Source organism: Bison bison, unplaced genomic scaffold (genome assembly GCF_000754665.1).
Source record: "Bison bison bison isolate TAMUID 2011002044 unplaced genomic scaffold, Bison_UMD1.0 scf7180017864384, whole genome shotgun sequence".
NCBI lineage: Eukaryota > Metazoa > Chordata > Mammalia > Artiodactyla > Bovidae > Bison > Bison bison.
The window spans coordinates 638,591-666,423 of NW_011494956.1; the positions used below are offsets into that span (position 1 = coordinate 638,591).

The window sequence follows — 27,833 nt, forward strand, 5'->3', positions numbered from 1 at the left end:
CTTTTGTTTGCTCAAAGGAAGCATTTATAGAAAACATGAATTTTCATTTAATCTTTTGCCCCTCCTTCCTTGCAAACATATAACCTTTATTATATCACCTTTGAATTCTGATTTTAATTTAATACATAAGGAAACCCTAGTAAATGATGTCAAGCTCAAAAGATCAGTCACAAGTAATTCAAACATGTTAGCCCAAAAGGCAATAAATAAAAATTATGATATATCAGTCATCCTGTTTTCCCCATAAATCTTAAAAATAAAAATTGGTCTTAGCTTCTCATTTTTAATGTGATTTACTCCTTTGAGTTCTGTAAAACTTCCAAAGATATTAACATCTCTATGTACAAAGAAGCAGTGCAGCAGTACATGTGTTCTTATACATTTTTCATTCTTAGAGAAAAAATTATGAAACATTTGCTTTGAACCTGTTCTTCAATTATAAAAGGAAGCTAATTGGAAAGATTCATAAATATTCCTTAAGTGGTCAAACTATTTTTTTTATCTGAAACTAACATAAAATTCTAAGTTGAACTGAGCTGGTTGGAAAGGAGAAGAAATAACTCTGGCCTGCCTAAGCTTTGTCAGTTAGGAAGCAGGTAGGAACTGGCAACTCCAAGAAGGGAAGAATTAAGTTTAATATATCTTCTCACACGCCGTCAATTTACAACAGCTCATCATGGAGGTTTAGACTGGCCCATCTCCCTAGAAGACAGAAAAAATTAATTAATTACATCATTTGTGTGTGTGTACACTTTCCCCTCCCATCACCCCTCGGAGTCTTAATTTGTTTGTGTGCTCAATCGTGTCTGACTCTTTGTGACCCCATGGACTGTAGCCCACCAGGCTCCTCTCTCCATGGGATTTCCCAGGCAAGAATACTGGAGTGTGATACCATTTCCTTCTCCAGGGATCTTCCCGACTCAGGGATTGAACCTACTTCTTCTGGATTTCCTGCACTGGCTGGGGGATTCTTTACCATTGTACCACCTGAGAAGCCCCCCTTAGTCTTGATTACTTCTGCCCTTACTGGTCACTTACTGAATGTTTTCTATACTCTTCTGACTTTGGTTCAGATCTTTGTCACTTACCTATGTTTAGGCTAGAAATGTGGAAGCTTCACTTTATTATTAAAATTCATTTTTAATGAGTGGAACTGAGGGCTCAAGTGATGTATCTGAAGCCATTGTTAATAACTAGAGAAGCCAGGAATTAATAAGTAGAGAACCCTAGGAGGTGGAATCCAGAAACTGTGTTCCTTTTCTTGAACTTAGGCTGCTACACAGATTTCCATCCTCTTAAGGAAATAACAGTACAGTGTACTGAGCCTTCTAGTTACTGACATGGATGCATTTTTTCTTTTTCCTGCTGTGCCACGTGGCATGTGAGATCTTAGTTTACCAACCAAGAATTGAACCCTTGGACCCCTGCTGTGGCACAGAGTCTTAACCACTCGACCACCAAAGAAGTCCTGACTTGGATGCACATTGATCACCCCAGGTTAGACACTCACTCAGCACCTTAGGAAGTAGGTTTAACAATCACATTTTTTAGGCAAAGACACAGTTGAGGGCAACCAACTTGGCTAAGACCACACAGCTGGCATTCAATAGCTTGTAGTTTGAAGCATGTTTCCACCTATTACCTCATGTAAGCACTGTGCCAGGCCAGGGGCCTCTCAATAAATACTTCTTGTCTGAATGGATGGATGTCTATCTGCACCCTCGCTATGGAAGTTCGGCAGGAGGCGGCTGGGAGAACGAAGCTTCTAGAAGCTAGGCAGCTTGCTCAGCTCACTCAGCAAGTGAGTGATTAACTGAGAGCCCAACACTCCCCCTTGTCCTCCTGTGGGAGGGACCCCGACCAGCTGTACAGAAGGGGAGTTGCCCACAAAACAGGAATCTTCAGCAGACCACTGTTTTGTTTTTCCCCCTCCAATGTAGCTCTTGTGTGTACTGAAATATTTAGTAGTAAGGTTTCATGATGTCTGTGAATTACTTTCCAATGGTACAGACAGAGAGCAAGCAAATGTTAACAGTCTGTGGATCTAGGCGAAAAGGCGCAGGTGTTCATTGTATTGTTTTTTAAAATTTTACATAGATTTGAAGTTATCCAAATAAAAAGATGGAGCAGGAAGAAGGGAAGGGAATTCTGGTGATGTACATCTGTTCTCTGTGATTCTCCAGTGCCAGCTAGAGTGTTCAGCAGCCTTCTTATCACTATCAGGTGATTTATTCATTAAAATTGCTAAAATACAGAGTCTGAATAGATGACAGTCACTGAAGAGTCAACTGACTACAACTATGGGTATGTTTTTTTGTTTTGTAATTTTTAATTTAAAAAATTTTAATACAATTTTAAAGGTTACCTTCCATTTACAATTATTACAAAACATTGGCTATACTCCCTGTGTTGCAGCCTACCTTACACTGAAGAGCTTGTGCCTCCCATTCTGCACCCCTGTATTGCCCACCGCCAACCCCCAATTTGTTCTCTGTATCTGTGAGTCTGCTTCTTTTTTGTTATGTTCAATAGTTGTGTTTTTTAGACCCCACATGTAAGTGATATCATATAGTATTTATCTTTCTCTGATTTATTTCACTTAGCTTGATGATCTGTGGGTATGTTTTTAATTTACAGATACTCCTCAGATTTAGTAAACTGCTATCTTTCATTAGAAGAACAGTTGTATTTCCAATTATACTTACAATGAAAATTTGCTACCTAACTAAAAAAATGTCACTTCTTCCATGAAAGCAGAAAAAGAAATATCAGTGTTTGAAATGAATTAGCTGATTTAGCAAGCTTGCATTCTTGTTGGATGAATTACAAAATTCAAATGCACAATACTCTTAACCACTACTGTAAAAATAATTTTGATGGATTTCTAACCGGTAGTTTTCTTTTCTCCCCAGTTGTGTTTCAAGACCAAAAAATTAAAATACAACACCATAGAACTGAAAGTTTATAGAACAAAAATCCAATAGTCAGGGAAATTTATTTTTAATATATGCATTTTACTCTTGACTTTGGGAAGAAGTTTTTATTTATATTTTTATATTTAAAAATATATGATTGTAAACATTTTTGAATAATATAAGCTAGAAGGAAGAAAAAAAGTCAAAGTCTTCTTACCTACAAATAATTATCATTAAACATTTTGGTTGGATTTCCTTTAGGTCTTTTTTCTACTCACTGTGTTTGAGTTTTCATTTATTTTATTTTATTTATTTTTAAAATTTTATTTTATATTGGAGTATGGTATAGTTGGGCTTCCCTGGTGGCTCAGTTGGTAAAGAATCTGCCTGCAATGTGAAAAACCTGGGTTCGATCCCTGGGTTGGGAAGATCCCCTGGAGGAGGGCATGGCTACCCATTCCTGTACTCTTGCCTGGAGAATCCCATGGAGGAGGAGCCTGGTGGGCTGCAGTCCATGGGGTCGCAAAGAGTTGGACAAGACTGAGCGACTAAGTACACACAAAAATCGTTGATTTACAATGTTGTCTTAGTCTCAGGTATATAGCAAGGTGATTCAGTTATACATATACACGTACTATTCTTTTTTAGATTCTTTTCCCATTTAGAATATTGATTTTTAAAATTTATATAATTGTGAGTTCTGTATATATTTTTTGTATATTGCTCTTTTTAAATAACATTATAAGCATTTTCAGTATGATTACAGTTTTGAAAAAAATCCTTTTAAGGTACAGGAAATGAAAGCAATAACAACGAAACTCTGGGAGGATATATAAGAATCACATAACTGAAGAAATTGGTGGGTGAAAGACAAGGCCAGGGCACAGATTTCCTAACTGAACACCTCCCTAGATTTCTGTGCACACACACACACAACTGTTGACTTATATACATATATTGCTTAAAAGAATTATTTGAAAAAATTATTTGGATCATTTTTAATTTGGGTGTGATATTATATTAAGTAGATAGACCTTTATTTATACTTGTTTACATAATTCCCCAATAAAGGAACTCTGAAGTTCTAGCTAACCTATTTTTTTTTTTTTTGGCCACAACACACCGCGTGCAGGATCATGTGATACTTCCCTGACTGGGAATCAGACTTGTGCTTCCTGTGGTGGAATTGCAGAGTCTTGCCTGGAAAATCCCATGGACAGAGGAGCCTGGTAGGCTGCAGTCCATGCTAAGGGTCAGACACAACTGAGCAACTTCACTTTCACTTTTTACTTTCATGCATTGGAGAAGGAAATGGTAACCCACTCCAGTGTTCTTTCCTGGAGAATCCCAGGGACGGGGGAGCCTGGTGGGCTGCCATCTATGGGGTCGCACAGAGTTGGACACGACTGAAGTGACTTAGCAGCAGTAGCAACAGTAACCACTAGACTGCAAGGGAAGTCCCCAACACTTGAGTCCTATTTAATTTTTTCCTCATACTTTAATCTGTGTTTAAAAATCACTTCATGTATGTGAAATAATTTCCTGATCTGGCTTATTCAGTAGTTGAAATAATCACCTTGGTTTACTGTCCATAGGTTTATTTTTCATAGTGTCAACAATTTACAGCCATATTTGGAGAGGAAATCCCTAATGATTTCCACTATTTCTTGCACGTAAGAATAATTTTTCTCTTCCATATCTTTTCCAAGGGGAAGAAAGTATCCTTCAAGTATTCCTTGACAAATTTAACACACTATGTAGATCAAGTTAGTGTAGGTCGAGTTAGGAAAGAGAACATTTGGGAACAGACTGTGATGTGTCTTCCTACAACAGATGTCCACTTCCTGAGAATCTTCATGTAGACATTATCATAAACGTCTATACGTGTGTGGAGTCCTTTGCCTTCAGAACTATGGTCAGGTGCTGGTAAGACTGAAACTGTGGTCAGCCTAAGCCTAGGTAGGCTATTAATAGCTTCATAGACAGCAGAGTTTCCCTTGGCTGAGAGAGGAGCTGCGTGGACCTTCCAGCCTGGTTGGAGATCCAGCAGTCACCACTCTTTCCACCCCCTTGTCCCATTTGCACTGGTGGCCTGTCTTGACCAAAGACCTCAGCTTACCCCACAGCAGCCACAACACTGGCAATCTCCACACAGGGTCCCCAGGAGGCCATTGATCACCTGGATGGCACAGATAATTATCTGAACTGCTCCTATGATCAGCAGGATGGAGAAGAGGGTCAGATTCCAGGGAACCACATCACTAGGCTTTTGGCACCTGCTCCATAAGTTAGAGTCCCCGAGGTAATCTCTGTCAAGGACATGGGAGAGAAAAGAGACACTGGTTAAAAAGTATGCAATCCCCTAGGCTAGAAAGTCACCACAGTGATTTTTCTTTTGCAGCACTATCTATCCAAGACCTAAGATTCCTAAGAAAAAGAATCCCATAATAACAACACGTTTAAATGCAATAACTAACAATTTTATTGAGTATCTACTATGTGCTGGAGAAGGCTGAGCGCCGAAGAATTGATGCTTTTGAACTGTGGTGTTGGAGAAGACTCTTGAGAGTCCCTTGGACTGCAAGGAGATCCAACCAGTCCATTCTGAAGGAGATCAGCCCTGGGCTTTCTTTGGAAGGAATGATGCTAAAGCTGAAACTCCAGTACTTTGGCCACCTCATACGAAGAGTTGACTCATTGGAAAAGACTCTGATGCTGGGAGGGATTGGGGGCAGGAGGAGAAGGGGACGACAGAGGATGAGATGGCTGGATGGCATCACTGACTCGATGGACGTGAGTCTGAGTGAACTCCGGGAGTTGGTGAGGGACAGGGAGGCCTGGCGTGCTGCGATTCATGGAGTCGCAAAGAGTCGGACACGACTGAGTGACTGATCTAATCTGACTATGTGCTGGACCCTCTTCTGAATGTTTCACACATATCCACTCATTTATTTCTCATGGAGACTTCATGGTTCTTTTCTCCTGCTTCACAAATGGGAACACTGAGGCACAGAGAGGTTAAGTGACTTACCCAGCTCACACAGTTACTGAGTGACAGAGTGATTTTTGTGAGCTGACCAGGCAGATGGGCAAATCGAATATGTATTAAGGGGCCATGAAAATTAAGACACACCAGGAGGACAATCTTACAAATATCCACGGCCTTTATCCTACTATTGTCTGCAGGGACCCTTTGAACTTCTGACAAATGACCTGTCACCTCTAGTGGCCCTCTGAAGCCATGGAAAGTACAGTCGTGTCATATAGTTAAAGGGAAGGGCTTGATTCTTTTGAGGCCTACTTCCAGTCAAATTGTGAACTGACTCAGCTGTATTTTTGTGACAATATATGGATTCCACCTGCAAAAAGGTTTAATTAACTAGAAGAAAGAAATAATCTGCTGCCTTGTTACATATTTTATAAAAACTTTGAAATAGGAGAAATTATAATATATTTATAAAATAATATATATTATATTATATATAGTATATATAATATATATACAAATTAAAACATATTATATTAAATATACATTTAATATTATATATATTAAAATATAATATATATATTATTAAGAGTCCACTGCAATATCAAAGGCATTGTGCCTTGAAGGAGAAATGTATGTTTAAAAGACAAAAATGAGGGTAAGGGGATAAAATTTCTGTGGTATTATAATTCCTTCTCACATTCTTAGAGCCCCAAATTGGTTTTTCCCTTTTGCTTTAGGATCCACTCTCTCTTCACGGTCTCTGTAGAAAACTATCTGGCTACTAAAGGAACACCCATCTCATTGTTTTTAGATCTTTTTGACCATCTGTCTCTGACGGTTTCTCCAGCGTATCAGTACACACTAATTTGAGATATATTTTGTGTTAAGATTTTGAAAAATCTTTGAAATGATGGAAGACTTTTCCTTTATCCAGAAGGGATAAAGGAAAGAATGAGCCATTCTTGATTTAAAGATAAAGCATTGCATATTGCATTGATTCACCTTCCCACAAGAATACAGTCCTGGCTGCTCACTGGCTCTGTGACTTGTATATCTCTCTGTAAAGTGGGAATAACAATAACTATCAAATCATAGGGTTAAATAAGGATTAAAGTAAGGATTAAATGAGTTAACACTAGTAAAGCACTTAGAACCGTGCCTAGTAGATAGTAAGTGCTCAATAAACCCTAATATTGTTAATTACTTTGCTTAAAGCTGAGTAGTGTGGCCTAAAGGCAAAAGACTGGTATTCTGAATTCAGACGGACCTGAGTTTGAATTCAAGTATTCCTCTTCCTGGCTGTGTATTCCTTACAGAAGTCACCTAACACCCCCTGACCCCTGCCCTTACCATTAGTTTCTTCATCTATAAAATGGGCTGAGAACAACTGCACAACTCTGAACATTCAGTAATATACCTTATGTATTGCTAGGTAAGACTTCAGTATGTTATTTTTAAAACACCCATTTTTCTTTTCTGCATTTTCCCATGCAGTCTCTCTTATCTTTATCATTTTTCAACTTGATGATTATAAGAGGTAATAAAAGGCAATATATTCCAGTCACATTTTTATAAAGAAAAGATCCTAAAATGAAGTTAATTGTCAATCCTGAGTTCCTGCCCTCGTAGAAAGGGTTTGTCCAGTGGTGGGATGACAGTGCCCTCTGGTGGTAAGATTGGTGAAACACTCACGGGAAAGCTAGGAAGCAACGACTGAGTTTGGGTGGAGAGATCCTTTCAGTTTCACTCCAGCAGCTGTATCAGCCCTTACAAACCCTCACGGATAGTTGTTCCACAGGCCCTTTTCCTTTACCCCCAAACTCTCAGGTTCTAAGAGTCTCAGATCCCTGAAATGATTGCCGCTTCCAGCCCTCCAACCCCAGGTGAAAGGGCTCCCTAATTTTTCGTGGATCTGGAGGCTAATCATACTCCCACATTCTGTGAATCGAAGAGATCTGAGACAGTTTAAACTCCCTGAATCCTATCATTTGTGAAGGCAGTCCCAACGGAGCGGCAGTAATTCCATCAACCTCAGAGTCAACGCCATGGATTTCGTACAACTCACTTCTTACCAGCAGCAAAGGCTGCTGAGGGAAGGAGCAGGGGAGCCTAGGTGCTTTGCCTGGATAATAGGTGCCACTTCCTCTCTCCTAGACCCCTGGACTCTCCTCGTGACCTCAGCTGGCTGTGGCACCCCTTCTGTGCTTCTCAACTCTCTGGGTTCCCTCTGTACGGAGCGCCCGGGACCTTGAGCTCTCCTCTATTTGTCTGTCTTCTCTTTGTGACTATACACCCACAGGGGTAGAGACCATGTCCCACACCTCTGTCTCTCATCTCTGTCCCCGGTTCTACCACAGGGAGTGTTCAATAAATGAGCGGCTTTCCTGGTGTATGTTATACCAGGCACTGGGCCAGCTGTGTTCCACCATTCCTCCCAATCCTACAAGGAGGTACTACTTTCCTTGAACAATGCCTGGCATACAGTTGCCCCCAGGAAATAGTCACTGAGTGAATGAACATATACATAGATTGAGAAGTTGAGTGGGGAGGGGCAACATAGGGGGAGAACATTAAGAGGTACAAACAGTTAGGCATAAAATAAGCTACAGGCTATATTGGACAACACGGGGAATTATAATAACTATAAATGAGTATAACCTTTAAAATTACAAATCTCTACATTGTACACCAGTAACTTATACAATGTTGTACATCAACTATACTTTGGTTATGAAAAATGTACTACTAAAAAAAAAGACATTAAATATTTAGAAAGTGTTAAAGAGAAAAGAAGCTGAGGCTAGGGAATGTAAATGCCTGACTTTGATCTTCCTTCTGTCTGACTCCAAAGCCATTGCTCTTAATCATTACACACATGCCCTGTATTTGAGTAATGTCACTCCTTTAGAATAATTAAAATATGATTTATTCATGAAATTTGATCTATATATCTTTAACAGTATGTATAGTATCTCTAGCAGTATGTCAATCAAGGCTTCCCTGTACCATAATAAGGGCCTCCCTGGTGGCTCAGTGGTAAAGAATCTGCCTTCCAATGCAGGAGACATAGGTTCAATATCTGGGTTGGGAAGATCCATGGGAGCAGGAAATGGCAACACACTCCAGTATTCTTGCCTGGAGAATCCCATGGACAGAGGAGCCTGGCGGGCTACAGTCCATGGAGTGACAAAAACTCAGACATAACTTAGCGACTGAACAACAACATAACATCATAAAGAGATTATTCTCTTTGAACCCTCATGAGGCTGGTTGAAAAGACAGAAATTAATCACAAAATTATTATAAAAACATAACATTTTAGAAAGTTCTAATGCATCATAATACATTCCATTCATGGTAATGAATTTTTTATATTCATAAAAATGAATAGTAAGGTTGAACTTTTAGCAAGTGCTACATTATGTACATCATGTTATTTAATCCTTGCCTGAACCTGTGAGGTAGATCTTACTGTCACCCCATTTCACAGAGAAAGAGCTAAGAGGTGTGATTGCCAAGATTATACCACTAGGATGGGACTGGACCCAAAGTCTGGTCAGGTCAAGGGCAAAGCATCATCTTAACATCTTTGGGGCTTTCCTGCTTCATGAAAGCTGGGAACACTTTGTTGCAATCCCATCTCACCCCATCTATGTGACTTTCTGCTCTGGGGAGTGTGTTCACAGCAGTTCCTTGCTAAGAAGTAATCACGAAGAGCAGCTGCAGATGGTCGTAACTGGACGTCCAGGCAGAATGCTGAATGGTTTCAGCTCTGTGCCTGGTGAGAGAGCACTCTCCTCACCCCTGAACTCCATCCTCAGGGAACAGGGAGGGCTGCAGCCTGAGCTGTCAGTGCTGTGCTTGGCGGTGTCCCCTCTCCCACCCCACTGCTGACTGTCCTTGGCCTGGCCTCCTGCATTCCCTCCCGCAGCTGTTTGCATGCCCTGTGCCAGCTGCTTCCCTTTCAGCAGCTCAGGGTCAAGGTAGATTGGCCAATTGTCTCAGAAAGGAAGACCTTGGATGGGAGGAGGTCCTACTTCAAAGGAAGCCAGGAGGGCGTATCTCAAAATGTCCCAGGTTTCTTTTTCCTTCTAGGATGCTTCTTCAGTATGGTTCTCATGACCGAAAAAGTTAACTGCCTTTGTTCCTTTAATATGATCAACAACAGGCACTTCTAAGGAAAACAGAACTAAATTCTATACTCTTGAAGAGCCCTGAATTTTGTGCCCCAAGCTGGAAACCTCAAAGTCCAGCTTGATAACCTTTCCTCTTTTTTCTCATTCCTAATCCTAATGATTCCATCTCAGACAGTCTCTGAAATTTCTCCCCTTTTGAGCCCCAGTTCCACTGCCTTAGAGATGCTCAGAATCTTATCTGGATTGTTCCTCCAACCTCCTGATGTGCTCTCTCTGTCAGTTACGGAGCCCTTTTGTTCATCCTCCACATCACTACATCATGATCCTCCTAAAACTCCCAAGTGGCCATGGCTTATCCTGCTTGAAGTCCTCTGCTGTCCCCCAATGTCTTGAAGGTCTACCTGGTCTCCATCACCCCCTCCTGTGGCGTCCCTCTGCTCCCCCGTCAACATTCATCTGGAGCTTCTGGCCACTCAGTGATCTGACATTCTATGAGCACATGGAACCTTTGCAAAGCAGCCTCAGGACTTTCTCTTCTCTCTGCTTGAAACCTGCTTCCCCTCCTCTCCAAAAGACACGCTTCTGCACATCTTCCAAGATCATCCCCTGTCACCTCTTCCAAGGAGTTTCCCTTGCGCAACTTCATTTCGCCCTTTTGGCAGCTGAGGGTTTGTTCCCTCTTAACACCCTAACTTACCATGTGCCCACTGGGGCAGGGGACCAGGTCTGTCCTCTGCTCCATATCTGAGACAGATTTCAGCAAAAAGTGAGGTCCCATCAGGTGCTTTTGTTTTTAAATTCTTCTACTAATTACTAGCTGTGGAGCCCCAGGAAAGTTAACCTTTTAACTATATTTTTTCTACTCTAGGGATTAAAAAAATCTTCTGAGATTTATTAGGAAGATTAAGTGAAATAATGCATGCAAAACACTTGGACTTTAATTATCAGAAGGAGGAGGAGGTGCAGGAGGAAGGAGAGCAGAAGGGAAGGTTCTGCTGCTGCCATTGGGTGATGAGGGAAACTGTCCTGAGTCCTTTCCTCTGGTCTCATACACGTGATTATTCCTTCCCACTCACTAAGTAGCTGGGTATGTGTGTTACACTTGCAGCTACCATAACTCCTCTGATGCCTCCACACTGGGATCTGATGGATGAATCCATGGGATAGTAAAAATGATTGGAGACAGAGGCCCCTGGGCTTTTCAAAATGGACTCTACAAAAATCAGACAGTGAAATCAGTACAGTGTTGAAAAAGCATTGTGACCTGAAGTCAGAAAACCTGGACTGGAGCTTCCATCATTAAGAATAACCTTCCCTTGGGCAAGTCATTTGTCCTCTTTGGACCTCTGCTGAATCACCTCTGAAGGAGAGCTTTTTGTGAAGCTGAAATGAAACATTGTGGGTGGGGTGGAAGCACTTACTTTTTTTTTTTTTTTAATGTTTTATTGTTTTACTATTTTTTTTATGGGAGTATAGTTGCTTTATACGCTGTCAGTTTCTGCAGTACAGCAAAGTGAATCGCTGTACATATACATATATCCCCTCTTTTTTTTAATGGGATTTCCTTCCCATTTAGGTCACCACAGAGCATTGAGTGGTTTCCTGTGCTCACAGTAGGTTCTCATTAGTTATCTGTTGTATACACAGTAGTGTGTATATGTCAATCCCGATCTCCCCATTCACCCCACTACCGCCTCCCACTTTGACTGAAAATACTAGGCAACATGAGATTCGAGGGTTATAAGAAACTTGAAATGAGCCTCTGCAGCTGGAAGGAAGGTTTGGAGCTGGTTGCAGGAGATAAGGCCATAAAGGAGGAAAGACGCGGGATGTAGGGGAGAATGGGTGCTGAGGAAAGCCTGCCGGGTGGCAGAGGGTGTGGTGAGACGCATGCTGGACCCATCCTCCTGAAAGCCCTTCTGTAGCAATTGTGGCATATTTCACACCAAGGGTGGACCTGCATTTTATGTGGGATGAAATCCTACAGTCAGGGCCTGATGGGAAAGGGCACGAATAGTCAAAATCACTCTATCTTATAAATCAGCTGCAGAGTGTAGAGTATGTATGATTTTGTAATAAATCTGAATGCAGAAATTTTTAATATTATAGTTTGAAGCTACTATGCAAATGTGTGAGTACACAAACCTTTCTCCCTTTGATAACTATCTCTTTTGGCAAAAAGGGAATGAGTGGGAGAATTCTGAAGTGTTCCTGCTTTTCTGCACAGTTTATTCTGTTTTCATTATTTTGCCATTCCCTTCTCCAGGGGTTCTTCCTGACCCAGGGATTGAACCTAGGTCTCCTCATTGCAGGCAAATTCTTTACCATCTGAGCTACCAAAGAATCCAGAATGGAAAAAATATGAAAAAGAATGTGTATATATATATATATATATATGTTAAACTGAAATACTTTGCTGTACAGCAAAAATTGGGGCATCCCAGGTGGCGCTAGTGGTCAAGAACCCAACTGTCAATGCAGGAGATGTTAGAGGCGTGGAATAGATCCCTGGGTCAGGAAGATCCCCCTGGAGAAGGGAATGACAACCCACTCCAGTATCCTTGTCTGGAGAATCCCATGGACAGAGGAACCTGGTGGGCTACAGTCCACGGGGTCACAAAGAGTTGGACACGACTGAAGTGACTTAGCATGCGCAGCAGAAATTAACACAATGATGTAAATCAACTATACTCCAATAAAAAAAAAAAAAGAGAGAAAAACAGGAAAGTGGTTTCCTGTCCTTCTCCCAAGCTGCTATTTCCTGTGGAGACCCATAGACCAGCTGTCTCTGTCCTGAGCTACAACATCAGTGCCAGCCCACCCCAAGCTGGGTATGAGGGTGTCAGAACAGTATGAGACCACTGTACTGCCTTGGGGTGTAACTTGGCATCTCTTGTATTTCTTTCTCTCTCCTTTGTGTTGGACGTAGATGTATTCTAATTGTTTTTAGATCCATCAAGGGGAGTACCGTTCACATTATAGGATAAACGCTGTCCATAGAAATACTAGGAGAAAGATCCTTGAAAGGAGGTGTAATGTGTAGCTTTGTAGGTATGCCCCTGGGTCAGGAGGAGGGCTCCATCCACGGAAGGACCTCAGGAGATGGCTCAGCCTCATGCCTTCTGAATGCTACACTCAAGCAAGTCAAGCCCACAGCGGTTCTCTGTAAGAGGACAGGGCTTGCCACAGCAACATAAACGCTCATGGCATTTGCTACATGCACTATAAGGATGACAGCTCTGCCTCTGCCTCAAGCCCTTAGAGGGCTTGTAACTACAGAGAAGGGTGGGGATATTTTATGTGAAATCCTTGTGGACAAACTGAGACCTCAGGTCATAAGAACCAGCCGCCTCCATCTCCTCTGTCTGGAGCCTGCTCCAGAGATTCTGTAACCTCTCATATACATCCATAACTAGGGATTTGACTTAATGAATTGATGTCCTATCGGGTTTTTTTTTTTAGGCATGGGCCCATCCTCTGTGTGCAGGAAAACCCAACAACTCTAGTTTCTGACTCCCTAGATATGTCAGTCCCTGTGCCAGACAGAGAGGTTGTAATGATGAATGAGACAGAGGTCATCTCAGCCCTCTTGGAAGTTAGAGTCTAGTGTAACCCTATCTGATGGGAATGCCCCATCTCTGCCGTGTTCAGTATGGTCAATAATAGCCATCTGCAGTTACTGAGTGCTTAAAATATGGCTAGTGTGATTGAGGAATTTTAAACTTTATTTCATTTATTGGAACTTAAGTTTAAGTAGACACATACAGCAACTGTCTACTGCCTTGAGTGGTGCAGTCTAGGTAGGGGCAGAAGAATGTGTAATATAAAAAGACTAAGACCCAAAGTTAGAAGACAGGAGTTTGTGCCTGGTCTCTGCCCCCTACTAACTGAGAGACGTGAAACACATCACACTTATTCAGCCTGCCTTGAGGGGGGGAAGTCACACTTCTTGAGGTTGTTGTGCAGATTAAATTATAAATTCATTTGTTTAAAAAGTTCTTTACAAAGTACCTGAAAATATGAAGTGTTAATTTAATGAGTTCTATTAACATTAACTCTCATGGAGAACCTACAGTGTTTTCAGTAAATTTGCACCTTAAAAGATTGTTTAAGTATTTATCATGCAGACTATCAGTGAAGGTCTTTAGCCCCTGTTTATGAACACCAGTGAAGGCCTTTGAGCTCTGTTTACGAGTAATCATTCTCATTTTCTATTATAAGATTTTCAAACAGAGCTCTCTGTTTATTAATGTTATAAGTTGCCTAGTGTTGATGCTAATAAATGTTTGAGTGTAAGTGGTGATACCACCAACCTCTTCCCTCAGGACAGCTTAGTGCGTAAGTGCTAAGTTGCTTCAGTTGTGTCTGACTCTTTGCGACCCTATGGACTGTAAGGCACCAGGCTCCTCTGTCTGTGGGATTCTCCCGGTAAGAATACTGGAATGGGTTGCCATGCCCTCCTCCAGGGGATCTTCCCGACCCCGGGATGGAACAGATGAGGTGCCTTCTTATTTTACTTCTCCTGGTGTCTATCACAAGATCACTGAGAGGTGAGATCTTGTGGAACTTCACTGCACAACTGCAGCTCTGCCTCAAAGGAGCAAATTCCTGAAGCTTGTAACTGAAGATGGAGGACCTTATACCGTGTCCCCCTTGGGCATGTACCCTCTGGTGCCCACTGTGGTGACACGTTGGTATTGCAGGGTGTACCTTACCCGTCCTGGAAGGGGTAGCCCCATGTGCTGTTTTGGCTCATGAAACATTTTGGACCCTTGTTGATTGAAACGGCTGAAACAATAAAGGAGTATCCAGCACCCAGGACTCCAATCACTGCAAATATTGTGGAGGTGAACATCTGAAAGAGAAGGAGAGAGACCACGTGGGGTTCTTAAGGTGTTCAGAGATTAAATGCAACACTCCTGACTGTCCAATCATTGATGTGATGAATATGAGGAAGTTCTGGGGTAGAAGCCAGTCTTTACTGGAAATGGGGCCTGTGGAGTCTCCTAGAATGAATTTTGATGTCTCATGTTCCCTTATCTACCCCCATCCCCATATATTTTTCTCCTATTCATTGAGGACTCATGTGCTAGGTATGGTTTTATACCTTTGAGGCAGAGTTTTTAACTTTGTTAAAAATAGACTGTCCTTCACAGGGTTAATACGGAAGCCCAGTCTATTACAGAATCAAAGACTCTTAAAATGGGAAGTGATCTTAAGTTTTCTGGTCCAGTCATCTTGCTGAGTCTAAGTCATCATGGGACCTTATGTGGCAGGCAGGTTTTGCTTATGAGAAAGGGTAGAAATCTAGGATATTTCCTCATCAATCCTAATTACATCCCTTGAGTTCAAAAAGGGATTAAATCCAACTTCTCTTCCATCAGGTAGCAATCTTTAAAATATCTGAAGGTATTTTATATTTTACACAAAAATATTTTCTGTTTGACATCTCTCCACCCCTTCTACCTGCTGCAAATTTTCTCTCCTTTGGGTTACACAAGCCCAACAATTTCAGTTCTTTTAAATATTTTTATATAACAGATTAATTAGTGAAAAATGGATTGTACTAGTGCCTTTTTTTCAAATTATAAAATCAAGATAGACTGTAGAATATAAAATGCAGAAATAATCTTGGAGCCCATCTAGGCTAACCCACTCTTAGAGATGAAAAAATTTAGGCATAGAGATGCAATCTATATTCTAAACAGTAATTAGAGAGTAGCTTGGAAACATTAACAATTTTGAAATTAGAGATGAAAAATTATCACCTCCATTGCATTGGGACATGAAGGTGTAGTGCAAAGCACAAGAGTTTAAAAGTCAGCAGACTCAAGCTCAAATCTCAGCAACGCTACTTTTCCCTGTATGATGAATCTGCGTAATGAATGTAGCCTCAGGGTCTTAGCTTCTCATCTATGAAATGTGCATGATAAAGCCTACCTAAATTAGACATGGTAACATAAGTTAAATGTCAGATACTTCCTTTTCCTGTTCCTTGTATTCGTATCAGTCTTTTCACAGTGCATGTTTGAGGGTTTGAGGGTGGGGTTAGAGGGTAGAGAGGATCTAATTGTGCCTAAGCTACTGGAATCCATGTAATCTATTTAGCTTGGATTCATATTCATATCATATATCATATTATGTATTAATATATTTTGGATGCAACTTTCCAAGACTGAACTCTGGTTCCATGGACCATATCTGACTTCTCGTGCCTGTAGAACTGACCATTTTCTCCTTCATATAAAAACTCAACAGGACCCTATGGGACTCCTGGGCATGGAAGCCTTTCCATGTCCCCTGTTTCTTATTTGTAGGGAACAGACTGCATCCTCCATGACCTTCCCAGAATCCCAAAAGGCAGATTCAAACAGTTGCTAATAAAGGAAGAAAGGAGATGCAGAGACAAGGGAGGAATGGCCAAGAAACAGTAGTGCAGCCTTGGGGCAGGGTCCTGGCTGTGTCTCAAGGGATACGCATAGCAGTATCTTTGGGCTCTTTACAGAATTAAGACCCCCAACAAATGGAAGATGTTAGCATTCTGCATTACAGAGAAAATCACAGTTTGATAACTTTAAGAAACTCATCAGGAGACCACCTGAGGCCAGATTAAAGAAGTGCAGGCCCTGCACACACCCTGATCCTTGTCAGCAACACTGCTCTTGAACCATTGCTATAAAACCTCACCAAATCCTTGGAACATACAGTTTTTCAGAGCACAAGCCTGCTGTGTCCCCTTTGGCCTAGCAAAGCAATAAAGCTTATTTTTTCCCTAGTTTATATTTGGGTATATACGGTAATTTGCAAGCTTCCCAGGTGGCACTAGGGGTAAAGAACCTGCCCACCAATGCAAGAGACATAAGAGACGTGGTTTCGATCTCTAGGTCAGGAAGATGCCCTCAAGAAGAGCATGGCAACCCATTCCAGTATTCTTGCCTGGAGAATCCCATGGAGAGAGAGGCCTGGTGGGCTACCGTCCATAAGTGGGCTATGGTGGGCTACCGTCCAAAGAGTCAGACACAACTGAGGTGACTTAGCACGCACACATACATGGTAATTTGCAGAGTTTTCTGATCTCACAGGAGACTATAACCTTTTTATCATGAATCCTCGCAACAACACACTTTGGGAGATGCTGCTCCAATTTAGTGCTAGTCCACAGAGGCCAAGAGTTTGGCATCTGTATCTCCTAGCCCCAGGACCCTGAAATGTATCTACTCTCATCACAGCGCAACATCTACAAATACATAGTCTCTCATCTTAAAATTGCTTAAAGTCTTCAAAAGCCAAAATTTCCATTTATTTAAAGGGTTGAATATTCTTATATTTTCATGCAAAGATCTCAAAAACTTTCTAGTGCAATCATCTAATTTTCTGACTAGTAAAAATGCCTTCATTCTATTAGAATCTTAGATGCGTTATCTCATTTAATCTTTTCAACAAACCTGTGAGGTGGGTGTGATTACCTAGGTTTTCCAAACAGGAAACTGAGACTAGTAGAAATTAAGCTAATAGTTCTGAGTCAAACAAAAAGTGGAGTGGTGGGACTGGGATTCGTCCACGATCATTTGGTTCCAAAGGCCATGTTCTTGTCACTTTCTCAAGTCACACATCTAGAAGGTGGCCAAGCTAGACTAAGACTGGAGGCTTAGGGGGAGGGGCAACATAGAGGTGGAGGATAAGAGGTACAAACTATTAGGTATAACATATGCTATGAGGATATATTGGATAACACGGGGCATAGAACCAATATTCTATGATAATTATAAATGGAGTATAACCTTTAACAATTGTGAATCACTGTATTATACTCCTGTAACTTATTTAATATTGTACAGCGACTATACTTCAAAAAAAAAAAGAACTGGAGTCTCCCTCCCAGTCCAGTGTCTTGTACCTGCTACTTCTTCAAATCACACACACATACACACACCACGCGCGGCACACTGCCACCAGTGTCAGATGCCCTTAGCAACAGATCAAATTTGTCATTTGCAAATTTCTCTTTGAGTGACATTGATTCCCTCACAGAAATAAAACAACAGATAAGGAAAAAATATCTTTTTCCTCTTTTTCCTGGTCTTGAGTCAGGAATCATGAAACTATTAACTGTTGAGAATGAAAGAGCAACTAAAATTGCTATAATAGAAAAGGAAGATCGCTTTTCCAGGAAGGCAGTTTGGAAGTCTGAGGGGCCCAGGGGTCTAGCCTTCTCGGCAGCACCCAGGTCTCCACCTGCCCGGCCTCAGCTTTAGGTGGTATACAGAAGAAAGGGGTGGGTAGTTCTAGAAGGTGCCTTCAATTAAAACAACTCAGGATTTCATCATCCAGTGGCTGGAAGGGAGAGGAGAAACCTATTTTGTGCTATTCCTGCTGTGTGGGAAGAGGAGAGGATTTTAGATATCATTCCTGGAACATTTCAACAGGCCAATGTTTACAGACACAAAAAGTGAGTGCACTTGCAAACAGTCCTCATTTTAGGCAAGTCTGAGTACATGCAAAACCAGGTTAATATAAAACATCAATGAGATAATTTCCCCTTTACCAAAGAGTCCCCCTGATAAGCACCTCTGACCAACAGTGTCCAAATGGAAACTAATGCAAGCCGTATTCATAATTTAAAATTTTCTTATAACCACCACTTAAAAAGTTTAAAAAAGGTGAGATTCATTTTAATAATATGCTTTCTTTAACTTGCATATTCAACATATTATCAATAGATAATCAATAAAAAAACTACTAATGAGATATTTTATATTTTGTACCAGTTCTTTGGGATCTGGTGTGTGTTTTCTACCTATGGTACATCTCAGTTTAGACTGGCTACCTTCTATATGTTCAATAGCCACATGTGGATGGTGGCTCCTGCATTGGACAGTACAGTCTAGAAAATTTGGAAGATTGATTTTGGGTAGTAAAAGTTAAAAACAATAGATGAATATGGTCTGTACTGATTTCATGATTATGATTACTCTCAGGGGGCAGGAGTGTATAACAGAGGATGGCTACACAGTCATTCTCAATTGAAGCAATACGGTTTTATTTCTTTACAAAACTATCTGAAGAAAAAATGGCATCAGGTTACAATTTAATAAAGCTACAGGCGGTATGTTCTGTTTTTGTATTCGCATTTGACATATCTCACCTTGAAACTTGAAAAGTTTCTCCAATTAATTTTTCATTACTTTTCCAGGATGGAGAAGCCAGCTACATTTTATATCACTTTGTTTTAACTCATGTTTAGAAGTCTTGAAAACCTGCTTAATTTACTACTCTGTTGTGTCTTAAAATCAGAAAGAGTACCTTTCATTTACCATGGGTTACATGATACAACATTTTTCAAGTTAAAAGAGAAATTATGAAAGTGAAGTTGAATATGTTAGGGAGCAGGCACTCTAAACTGATGCTTTTTAAAAGTAAACAGACAAAAGGCCTGGAGTATTTCTGGAAGGAGACACAATAATTGGGAACACTGCTAACCTCTGGGGAAAGGCGTTGCCAAACTTTATAGAGTCAGGAATGTGTGACTTCCTTTGTAGTTTTTGTACTATGGACATGTTTTTCCTATTCTAAATTAATAAATAGTAAAGGGGGGACTCTATTGTGTAGTGGCCAAGGGCACAGGGTACAGGCAGACAGATCTGGGTTTTGTTTTTTGGCTGTCCGACAAGATATGTGGGATCTTAGTTCCCAAACCAGGGATCAATCTTGTGCCTGCTGCATTGGAGGCATACAGTCTTAACCACTGGACCACCAGGGAAGTCCCAGATTAGGTCTGATTCCTGTTTCTTCCCCCATGACATTGGGAAGTTTATCTTTCTAAGATCTCCATTTCTTCTTCCGTAAAATAAGGTTCAAGAATAACTACCTGTCTCCCTGAACATGGGCTTCCCCGATAGATCAGTTGGTTGGTAAAGAATCCACCTGCAATGTAGGAGACCCCGGTTTGGTTCCTGGGTCAGGTGGATCCACTGGAGAAGGGATAGGCTACCCACTCCAGTATTCTTGGGCTTCCCTTGTGGCTCAGCTGGTAAAGAATCCACCTGCAATATAGGAGACCTGGGTTCGATCCTTGAGTTGGGACGATCCCCTGGAGGAGGGCATGACAACCACTCCAGTATTCTGGCCTGGAGAATTCCATGGACTGTATAGTCCAGTGGGTCACAAAGAGGCAGACATGACTTTCACTTTCTTTCCCAGAACATAACATGTAAGATTTCCTAATCAATAGTAAATCCGGAATCAAAGGTACATATGTCTAGAAAATCAGATAACCCCCTGGTGGGGTAGGCTATTAGATAATGCCTAGCACTTCACTGGGGCTTTCCTGGTAGCTCAGCTGGTAAAGAATCTGCCTGCAATGCAGGAGACCTGGCTTTGATCCCTGGGTTGGGAAGATCCCCTGGAAGAAGGAATGGCAACCCACTCCAGTATTCCTGCCTGGAGAGTTCCCACCTGGACAGAGGAGCCTGGTGGGCTACAGTCCATGGGGTCACAAAGAGTCTGACACATCTGAGCGACTAAGCACAGCACAGTACTTCACTGGGAGGATACCCAGAGATCTCTCTTGCCTATTCCCAATATTTGAAGAATTTTCCGTGACATTAACAATCACTTGATAAATGTCTTTATTATAAAAATTTTAATAGTCATAGCCTCACATATGTTAACCTTCCACAAATACAAACAGCCTAGCTCTGGGGAGAAAAAGAAAAGTAAACAGGCTGTCTTCTGGTTGCTCAACACACACCTTCGGTTTGCATTTCTAAAGAAGCATGCGTTAATGTATATGCTGTAAATGCTTCCCTTGAAGTGGAAGAGAATGCTCTCGAATCACCAGGTATCAGTTTAAGACCTCCCTCTTTATCAGACTCTGGAGGCAGATGAGGTGGGGTCCGACCCCAGCTCTGCCCCCGCCTGTGGGTGTTCTGTCAGCCGAAGCACCTGGAGGAGGTGTGGGGGTGGGGCGGGGGACACTGAGAAGGGAGGAAAAGTGGATGGTTTAGGAGACAGGATATTTCAAGGCTTGGGCAGTGGCAACATGTTGGGGAAACATCTCTGGTGGGCATGAAGTCTCCTTTCAGAAAGGAGATACATAGAGATTACTTGAAGATATTTTCACTTAAACATTAATGCCCTCCTGTATTTTCTGACTCAGTCTTGGGAATACAGGCTGGGTATGGGGGGTGGGGGCATGGGGGAGTTTGCCGTGGTCAGAAACTTAATTTGCAAGAGCCTCAGTTTCCTTACTTATAAAATGAGAAATGGAATGTCTACCTCAAAGAGCTATTGTTAGAATTGAGCCTGATAAAGTACGGAAATGACCTGAAATCCTCCCTTCATTTACTTCATTCATCCAACAAGCATTTATGAAGGCTCTATGAGTCCCCAGTACCCCAGGCACTTGGTACTACCCTCCTCTGCCCTGAAGCTAATGCTTACAACCTTTTTCCCCAGCCCTTGCCATGGTCTTATGAAAGGTAGCCACTGGCATTGGCCATTTTACAGGACAGGATTTTGAAACACAGAACATTTAGAGAAGAAATAGGGTTTCATACTTCATTTCTTCTTTTATGATAATTATTTCACAAGAAGGGGCTTTCTTAAATCCCCTTCAAACTAGCGGTCCTTATAAGGAATGCGGAGGCTGCTGTCAGCAGTTCTCTTGGCCTCAGAAAGTACTGACGTCAGAAGTGCTCAACCAGGAGGCGTCCCTAGGGGTCGCTGGCGAGCCGAGTCGGACGCGGGGAGAAGTTCTGACTTCCAGTGAATAGATTGATTTGTGACCTGATCCAGATCTTCCTTCAGAACTGGTCAGTGCACTCTCTGGCCCTGCCTATGGGTGGGGTGGGCGTTTATCTGCATGATATACTTTCAGGATGCTGAAATTCCTGTCTGCCCCTAAATATCTCCTTTATCAGGCCAATTATTAAAGACACTCCTCGAGTTAAGGTCAAGGTTTTCTAAATGCTCTTACTACAGTACATACTTAACAGGAAAGAATTGATAAAATGAATTAGCTGTCTCATTGGACCCTGTGTGTACATGCTCAGTCGCGCCTGACTCTTTGCGGCCCCATGGACTGTAGCCTCCCAAGCTCCTCTGTCCATGGGATTTCCCAGGCAAGAGTACTGGAATGGGTTGTCATATCCCCCTCCAGTAGATCTTCCACACCTAGGGATCGAACCTGAGTCTCCGGCATTGTAGGTGGATTCTTTATTGCTGAGCCACTAGGTAAGCTCATTGGACCCTGAGAGGTCATTTTTTTTTTTTTTTTTTAATGGATTAGAGGACAGATCAGCTGCTAGGACACCTCTAGTTTGGGAGCAGGAGGGTGAGACCTAGCCACACACCCAGACCAGGGTTTTCAAAGCCCAGTTTGAAAGTCTCCCTCCTCTTGCAGCTTTTGTCCCAGGGCTCCTTTTTCTCAGCTCTTATTTACCCTGCTGCTGCTGCTGCTACTAAGTCGCTTCAGTCGTGTCCGACTCTGTGCGAGCCCATAAACAGCAGCCCACCAGGCTCCCCCGTCCCTGGGATTCTCCAGGCAAGAATATTGGAGTGGGTTACCACTTCCTTCTCCAATGCATGAAAGTGAAAAGTGAAAGTGAAGTTGCTCAGTTGTGTCCGACTCTTCGCGACCCCATGGACTGCAGCCTACCAGGCTCCTCCGCCCATGGGATTTTCCAGGCAAGAGTACTGGAGTGGGTTGCCATTGCCTTCTCCGCTTATTTACCCTAATTTATTTAAAAGAGTACAGATCTCAGGGACAGGGTTTCAGTCTTGCTCTGCTTCAGAGAATGTTTAGCCTTCATTTTTTAGTTTCACTCTGAAACCATCAACTAGGCAACCTCAAAAAAAATTTTTTTTCCAGCTTATTTATTGTCTTGCTTTATCTCTACAGCAATCACATCCTGCTTCCACTATTGATTCCTACCTCCTGGTTTTACTGCCCAAGGAAAGAGAAGAGAATGATGCAGCTAATTTCTGAAGAATATTCCTGAAAGACTGAACAAAGAAGAGAGAGACAGACCAGGAAACAAATGATAGAGACAGCTATGAAGACAGCCACGTGATTTGGCTCAGCAGCTCTTGGCCCAGTTTGTTCCTGCCTCACAGGCCTTTCTACCCAATAGGATTTCTTACATGATGCTCTCAGAAGCCCAGTGTTCCTTATACACCTGGAAGGGAATATTGTGAGCCTTCGGAAAAATAATTCAAATCTTTAGCATTATAGAACCGATCAAATTATGCTGCAGGGGTTTTTTCTTTTTGTATGACAAATGTTTGTAAATGTATGCATGCAGGCTAAGTCTGACTCTTCGCGACCCTATGTTCTATAGCCCTCCAGGCTCCTCTGTCTATGGGGAATCTCCAGGCAAGAATACTGGAGTGGATTGCCATGCCGTCCTCCATGTTTGCAAATACCTTTCTTTAAAAACTGACTATGGCTTCAGAGCCTTGGAACATTAAGGAAACATCTGAAGCAGGGACATGAACCCCGTGGCCTTTTGGGGTGGGCAAAGAGCTCAGTAATGCCCAAGTGGTGGTGGTTTAGTGGCTCAGTCATTTCTGCCTCTTGCAACCCCATGGATTATAACCCACCAGGCTCCTCTGTCCATGATATTTTCCAGGCAAGAATACTGTAATGGGTAGCCATTTCCTTCTCCAGAGGATCTTCCCAACCCAGGGGTTGAACCCATGTCTCCTGCATTGCAGAATGATTGCTGGTTTGTTTTTTTTTTTGCCAAAATATAGGTGCAGGAGTACCAGGTTATTTTTGTTGTTGTTGTTGTTTGTTTTTTAAAAGAAGCAAGATATCTAGATTTCTTTTGTGTATATGTGAAATCTATTTTTAAACGGTGGCAGCTGATTAACAAACAAATGAACCCAAAACAAGAAATCTTTCTGCTGGTCACTTAGAGAGTGGTCACCCCTGGTGCAGGGCGGCTGTGGCTGGTGCTTTGGTTTCCAAGTGGCAGAGCTGGTCCTTTGAAGGGCACTGCCCTTGTGAACAGTTAGCTAGTGGCTAGAAGGAGTCCTATTCAACTTACATCAAGAACGGATCCCCACTGAGAGGTGAGGGACCCCAGTCAGATGATTTGCATTGAGCAGACCAAGTGTTTCAGATTGTATATATTCAACTGTGCTTAATAATTTTTCTGCTTTCCTCTCAGATTTCACACAAATCTAATTTAAAAACATGCTTTGCACAGTACTTTGAATATTGTTTCCCTTCTCAGTGTGATTATGTGTGAAACAAACAACAACAACAAAAATGAAACAAAGACCCTGGTTTTGTACTGGCTGATGTTTAGCCTTCTACTCAGCACCAGGGAATGAGCTGTTAGATTTCTATGTAATTCATCCAATTTCCTTAATTGCTCGTTTTTTTTTTTCAAATTCTCATCTCTGATTTATTCCCCCCAAATCCACAAGGTGCAATGGGATTAGATTTCAGAGAGAAAATGAGTTACATATTTACTTCTTTCCTTTATTATTAAGTATATGAAAATATAATTATATATAACACACACTGGAGCTTCCCTAGTGGCTTAGTGGTAAAGAATTTGCCCGCAATGCAAGAGATGGGAATTTGATCCCTGGGTTGGGAAGATCCCCTGGAAAAGAAAATGGCAACCCACTCCAGTATTGCCTGGAAAATCCCATGGACAGAGGAGCCTTGTGGCTATAGTCTTTGGGTTCACAAAAGAGTTGGACACAACTTAGTAACTAAGCAGCAACAACAATACACAAAATTTTTAAATCAAATTATCAAATTACATAATTGTAATTTGCATCAAATTACATAATTGTATAAAATGCATTGTGGTTGATTTTTGCATCTCTTTGTCAATAATGATTTTAAATGTTGCTATAATAATCAATGCTTGATTGTGTTTGAAAAGTGATAGCATTCTCTTTGAATGATCCTTGATCTCGAGTGGAAAAGCATCATGGTATTCACAGTGCACCAGCCTCAGCTCTTCACATGTATTCAATAGGGCATGGCAACCCACTCCAGTATTCTTGCCTGGAGAATCCCCATGGACAGAGGAATCTGGCAGGCTCCAGTCCTTGGGGTTGCAAAGAGCTGGACATGACTGAGCAACTAAGCATAGCACAGCACAGATATTTTTTAGTTGACCAGATGAGGAGATACGGATAAGAAAAAAATGTTAGAAATGATTAGGTTTCGGGACAAGTTGCAACACCTTTCCCTTTAAGTGATTAAGGTAGGAATGTATAATTTATCATTGGGGTTCTTTTAGATGGACAACTGACTCTTTGGAGATTAGATAGGTGCTGGTTTACCCATCATCCAGCCAGTAATTCTGTCTCGGCCTTCTTCATTTTTGCTACATCAGTGTATCTGAACTCAATATTTTTCTTTAAATCAGCTCTCTATTTTATTCATTTATATCACCTATATGAATGAAAAGCTAGAATTATCAACACACATAAACACAATATTATTGAATTTCTAGTTAATGTTTCTCACATTCCTGGAGCTGGAGACTCGTTAGGGAGATTACAGAGAATTAGAAATAGCAAAGACTTTTTTCCATCAAAGTAAGTTTTCTTGATAGACTTAAGAGGATTGAAGGAGAATTAAAAGAAAATAACTTTCTATATTATTGAAAGACAGAGCAAATCTGTGTGCCAGCAGAGCTTGTCTGTCCTTGGGAAATTCTGAGTTAGTCCCTTCCTCATCTTAACAGATGGGCAGAGTGAGGCAAAGAGCACCCCAGTTGAGGAAATGGGACTCAGCCCCACTCCCAGCCTTCCCACTCCAGCTTAGAATGGTGAAGCCTATTTTCTGTAGCTTGCTCACTAAAGATGGATGGCTACAGGAAACAAGAAAGGAAACAGAAGGCTGGGGGCAAAACTGAGGTAGAGGTAAGGAAGTGCTGAGCCTCTGAGGCAGTGATCCTGGCAGGGGTGCAGATGGGGCTACCAGGAGAAGAAGTCACCATCTGTTATCCTGTCCCAGCCCCATCTTTACAGACAAGGCAACCCAGAGCCAGAGAACGGAACTGACTTGCCCAAGGTCTCAGGGCTTCTCAGCGGCAGAGGCAGTCACAGCCTCCATCTCTGCCTTCCAAGCCTGCAGTCTTTTCTTTATTAAGCTATACTTTTAGTTAGCATTTTATTTTTAAAATTTTTCCTTTTGGCTGAGCTGTGCTGCATTCAGGATCCTAGTTCCCTGACCAGGGATCTAACCCACGCCGCCTGCACTGAAAGCGCAACAGCTTAACCACTGGACCACCAGGGAAGTCCTCAAGCCTTCATTCTTTCTATAGCATCACTGCAGATTTCCAGCTCTGATATCCCTGACTGTAACATTTTGAATGATACTCATCTATAAGTAGAAGGGCTATGGTTTTAAAAATTTATGATTACTGTTACTTTGCACCAGCAAGAATTCCATCATTATCCCTGTACCAGCTGCCCCCAGAGTGTTGCCTGGGGCTGGTAACTCATCCCCTCAATGCCCAGCACAGGAAGGCAGTGCCCTCTGGAGCGAGTCTGGTGGCTGATTCCCCACTCCCGTCCCCCGCAGGCACTGACCGCAAAGCGCTTCCCGCAGCCCTCATTGCCACAGCACCCGCAGCAGTCATTGTTCTTCAGGCCCAGGAACACCAGGGCAGGGAAGATCATCTACAAGCAAAAGAAACACCTTGTGATTTGGCACGTGAAGGGGGGCCCCATGCCTGCCTGCCTGTGTGGGGAGCCTCATCTCCAAACTGGGACTTGGGGGCCAACAGCTAACGGAGTCTGGCTGGTGGGTAGACGAGTGTTATGGAATATTTAGGTTCTATTTGGTCTAACTGCACACCCAATGAGGCAATATATCAAGATCTGACACTCTGAGTTTCCATTTACATGGTGGGTTAGGAGAAGGGCAAACAACTTGTCCTCAATTGTCATGAAACATGAGTTTTTCTCTCTCTAAACCAGAAGTTCCTAGTCTATGTTGGAAATAAGGGATAAAGAAATCATTACCAAAGAATTGGAAGAGGAATTCACTGACACCTGTTTCTCTTGGTAGTTTTCAGTCAATTTACTAGAAAAGTATATTCACTCCCCGACCCCCCACAACCCCGCACCCTATCATTGTCTTGTTAAAATAAATTCTGTAGCACTCAGTTTGGTTCAGGGAAGTCTACGGCCCCATGGGAGCTGCCAGCCTAAGTCTGGGGATTCCTTGGTCCCTATGGGGAAGGGAAAATATTGAGGCACTTAACGTTTCATCATGCAGTTCTTGGGCTTTTGTTAGCAACTAAATGTCTTCTTGTTCAGTAAGTACCCAATTTTAAAAAGATAGGATGAAAATCGATGGGGGTAGATTTTAAGGTTTCCTTACTCACCAAGACTCCGCTTCCTAGTATTCCTCCAAAATACCAGACTTCGTCGGAAAGGTGGTCATTGTTGTCTATCACTTTTCCTCCAGGGAAAAATAACAGGATGTTAGCGAGGAGGCCAAACACAGACAGGGGGATGAGGGTGCCCCCCAGGCACTTGGCACAGCTCCCAGTGCACATGCCGGAGATGTAGGATGTAGGTGTGCGATCAAGCCCCCCTAGCTGCCTTCCTCACAGGTTCTCTTCAAAGTTATCGGCTGCAGAGTCGTAACAATTGTCCTCAAATCAATTCTTATTTTGGAGCCGAGAAGCAAAATCAGCCTGTGAGCTGTGTCCTGGGAGTTGCTTCAGCTTCTCAAATGTAACAGAACCTCAATGGCGATGGTCATTTATATTCTCCCTGACCTGAAGCTCTTTTTTTTTTTCCCCT

General features: G+C 42.1%; 1 protein-coding gene across 1 annotated transcript; it reads right to left on the reverse strand.

Moving 5' to 3' along the window:
- Positions 1-263: 263 nt before the first annotated feature.
- Positions 264-27,833, reverse strand: TM4SF4 (transmembrane 4 L six family member 4). The gene is made up of 5 exons (XM_010858111.1): positions 27,410-27,833; positions 26,610-26,699; positions 14,756-14,895; positions 5,035-5,224; positions 264-702 (listed from the first exon to the last, which is right to left on the reverse strand). The coding sequence occupies exons 1-5, from the start codon at positions 27,581-27,583 to the stop codon at positions 685-687; spliced, it is 612 nt and encodes a 203-aa protein (XP_010856413.1). The 5' UTR covers positions 27,584-27,833; the 3' UTR covers positions 264-684.

What these genes read in the sequence shown, in the direction of transcription:
- TM4SF4 (XM_010858111.1), bottom strand. Translation starts at nt 27,583, where the DNA reads ATGTGCACTGGGAGCTGTGCCAAGTGCCTGGGGGGCACCCTCATCCCC. An exon ending in TACTAGGAAGCGGAGTCTTG is followed by an intron (nt 26,700 to 27,409) that starts GTGAGTAAGGAA and finishes TTTTGCTTGTAG; the next exon opens with ATGATCTTCCCTGCCCTGGT. An exon ending in GGCTACCCCTTCCAGGACGG is followed by an intron (nt 5,225 to 14,755) that starts GTAAGGTACACC and finishes TGTCCTTGACAG; the next exon opens with AGATTACCTCGGGGACTCTA.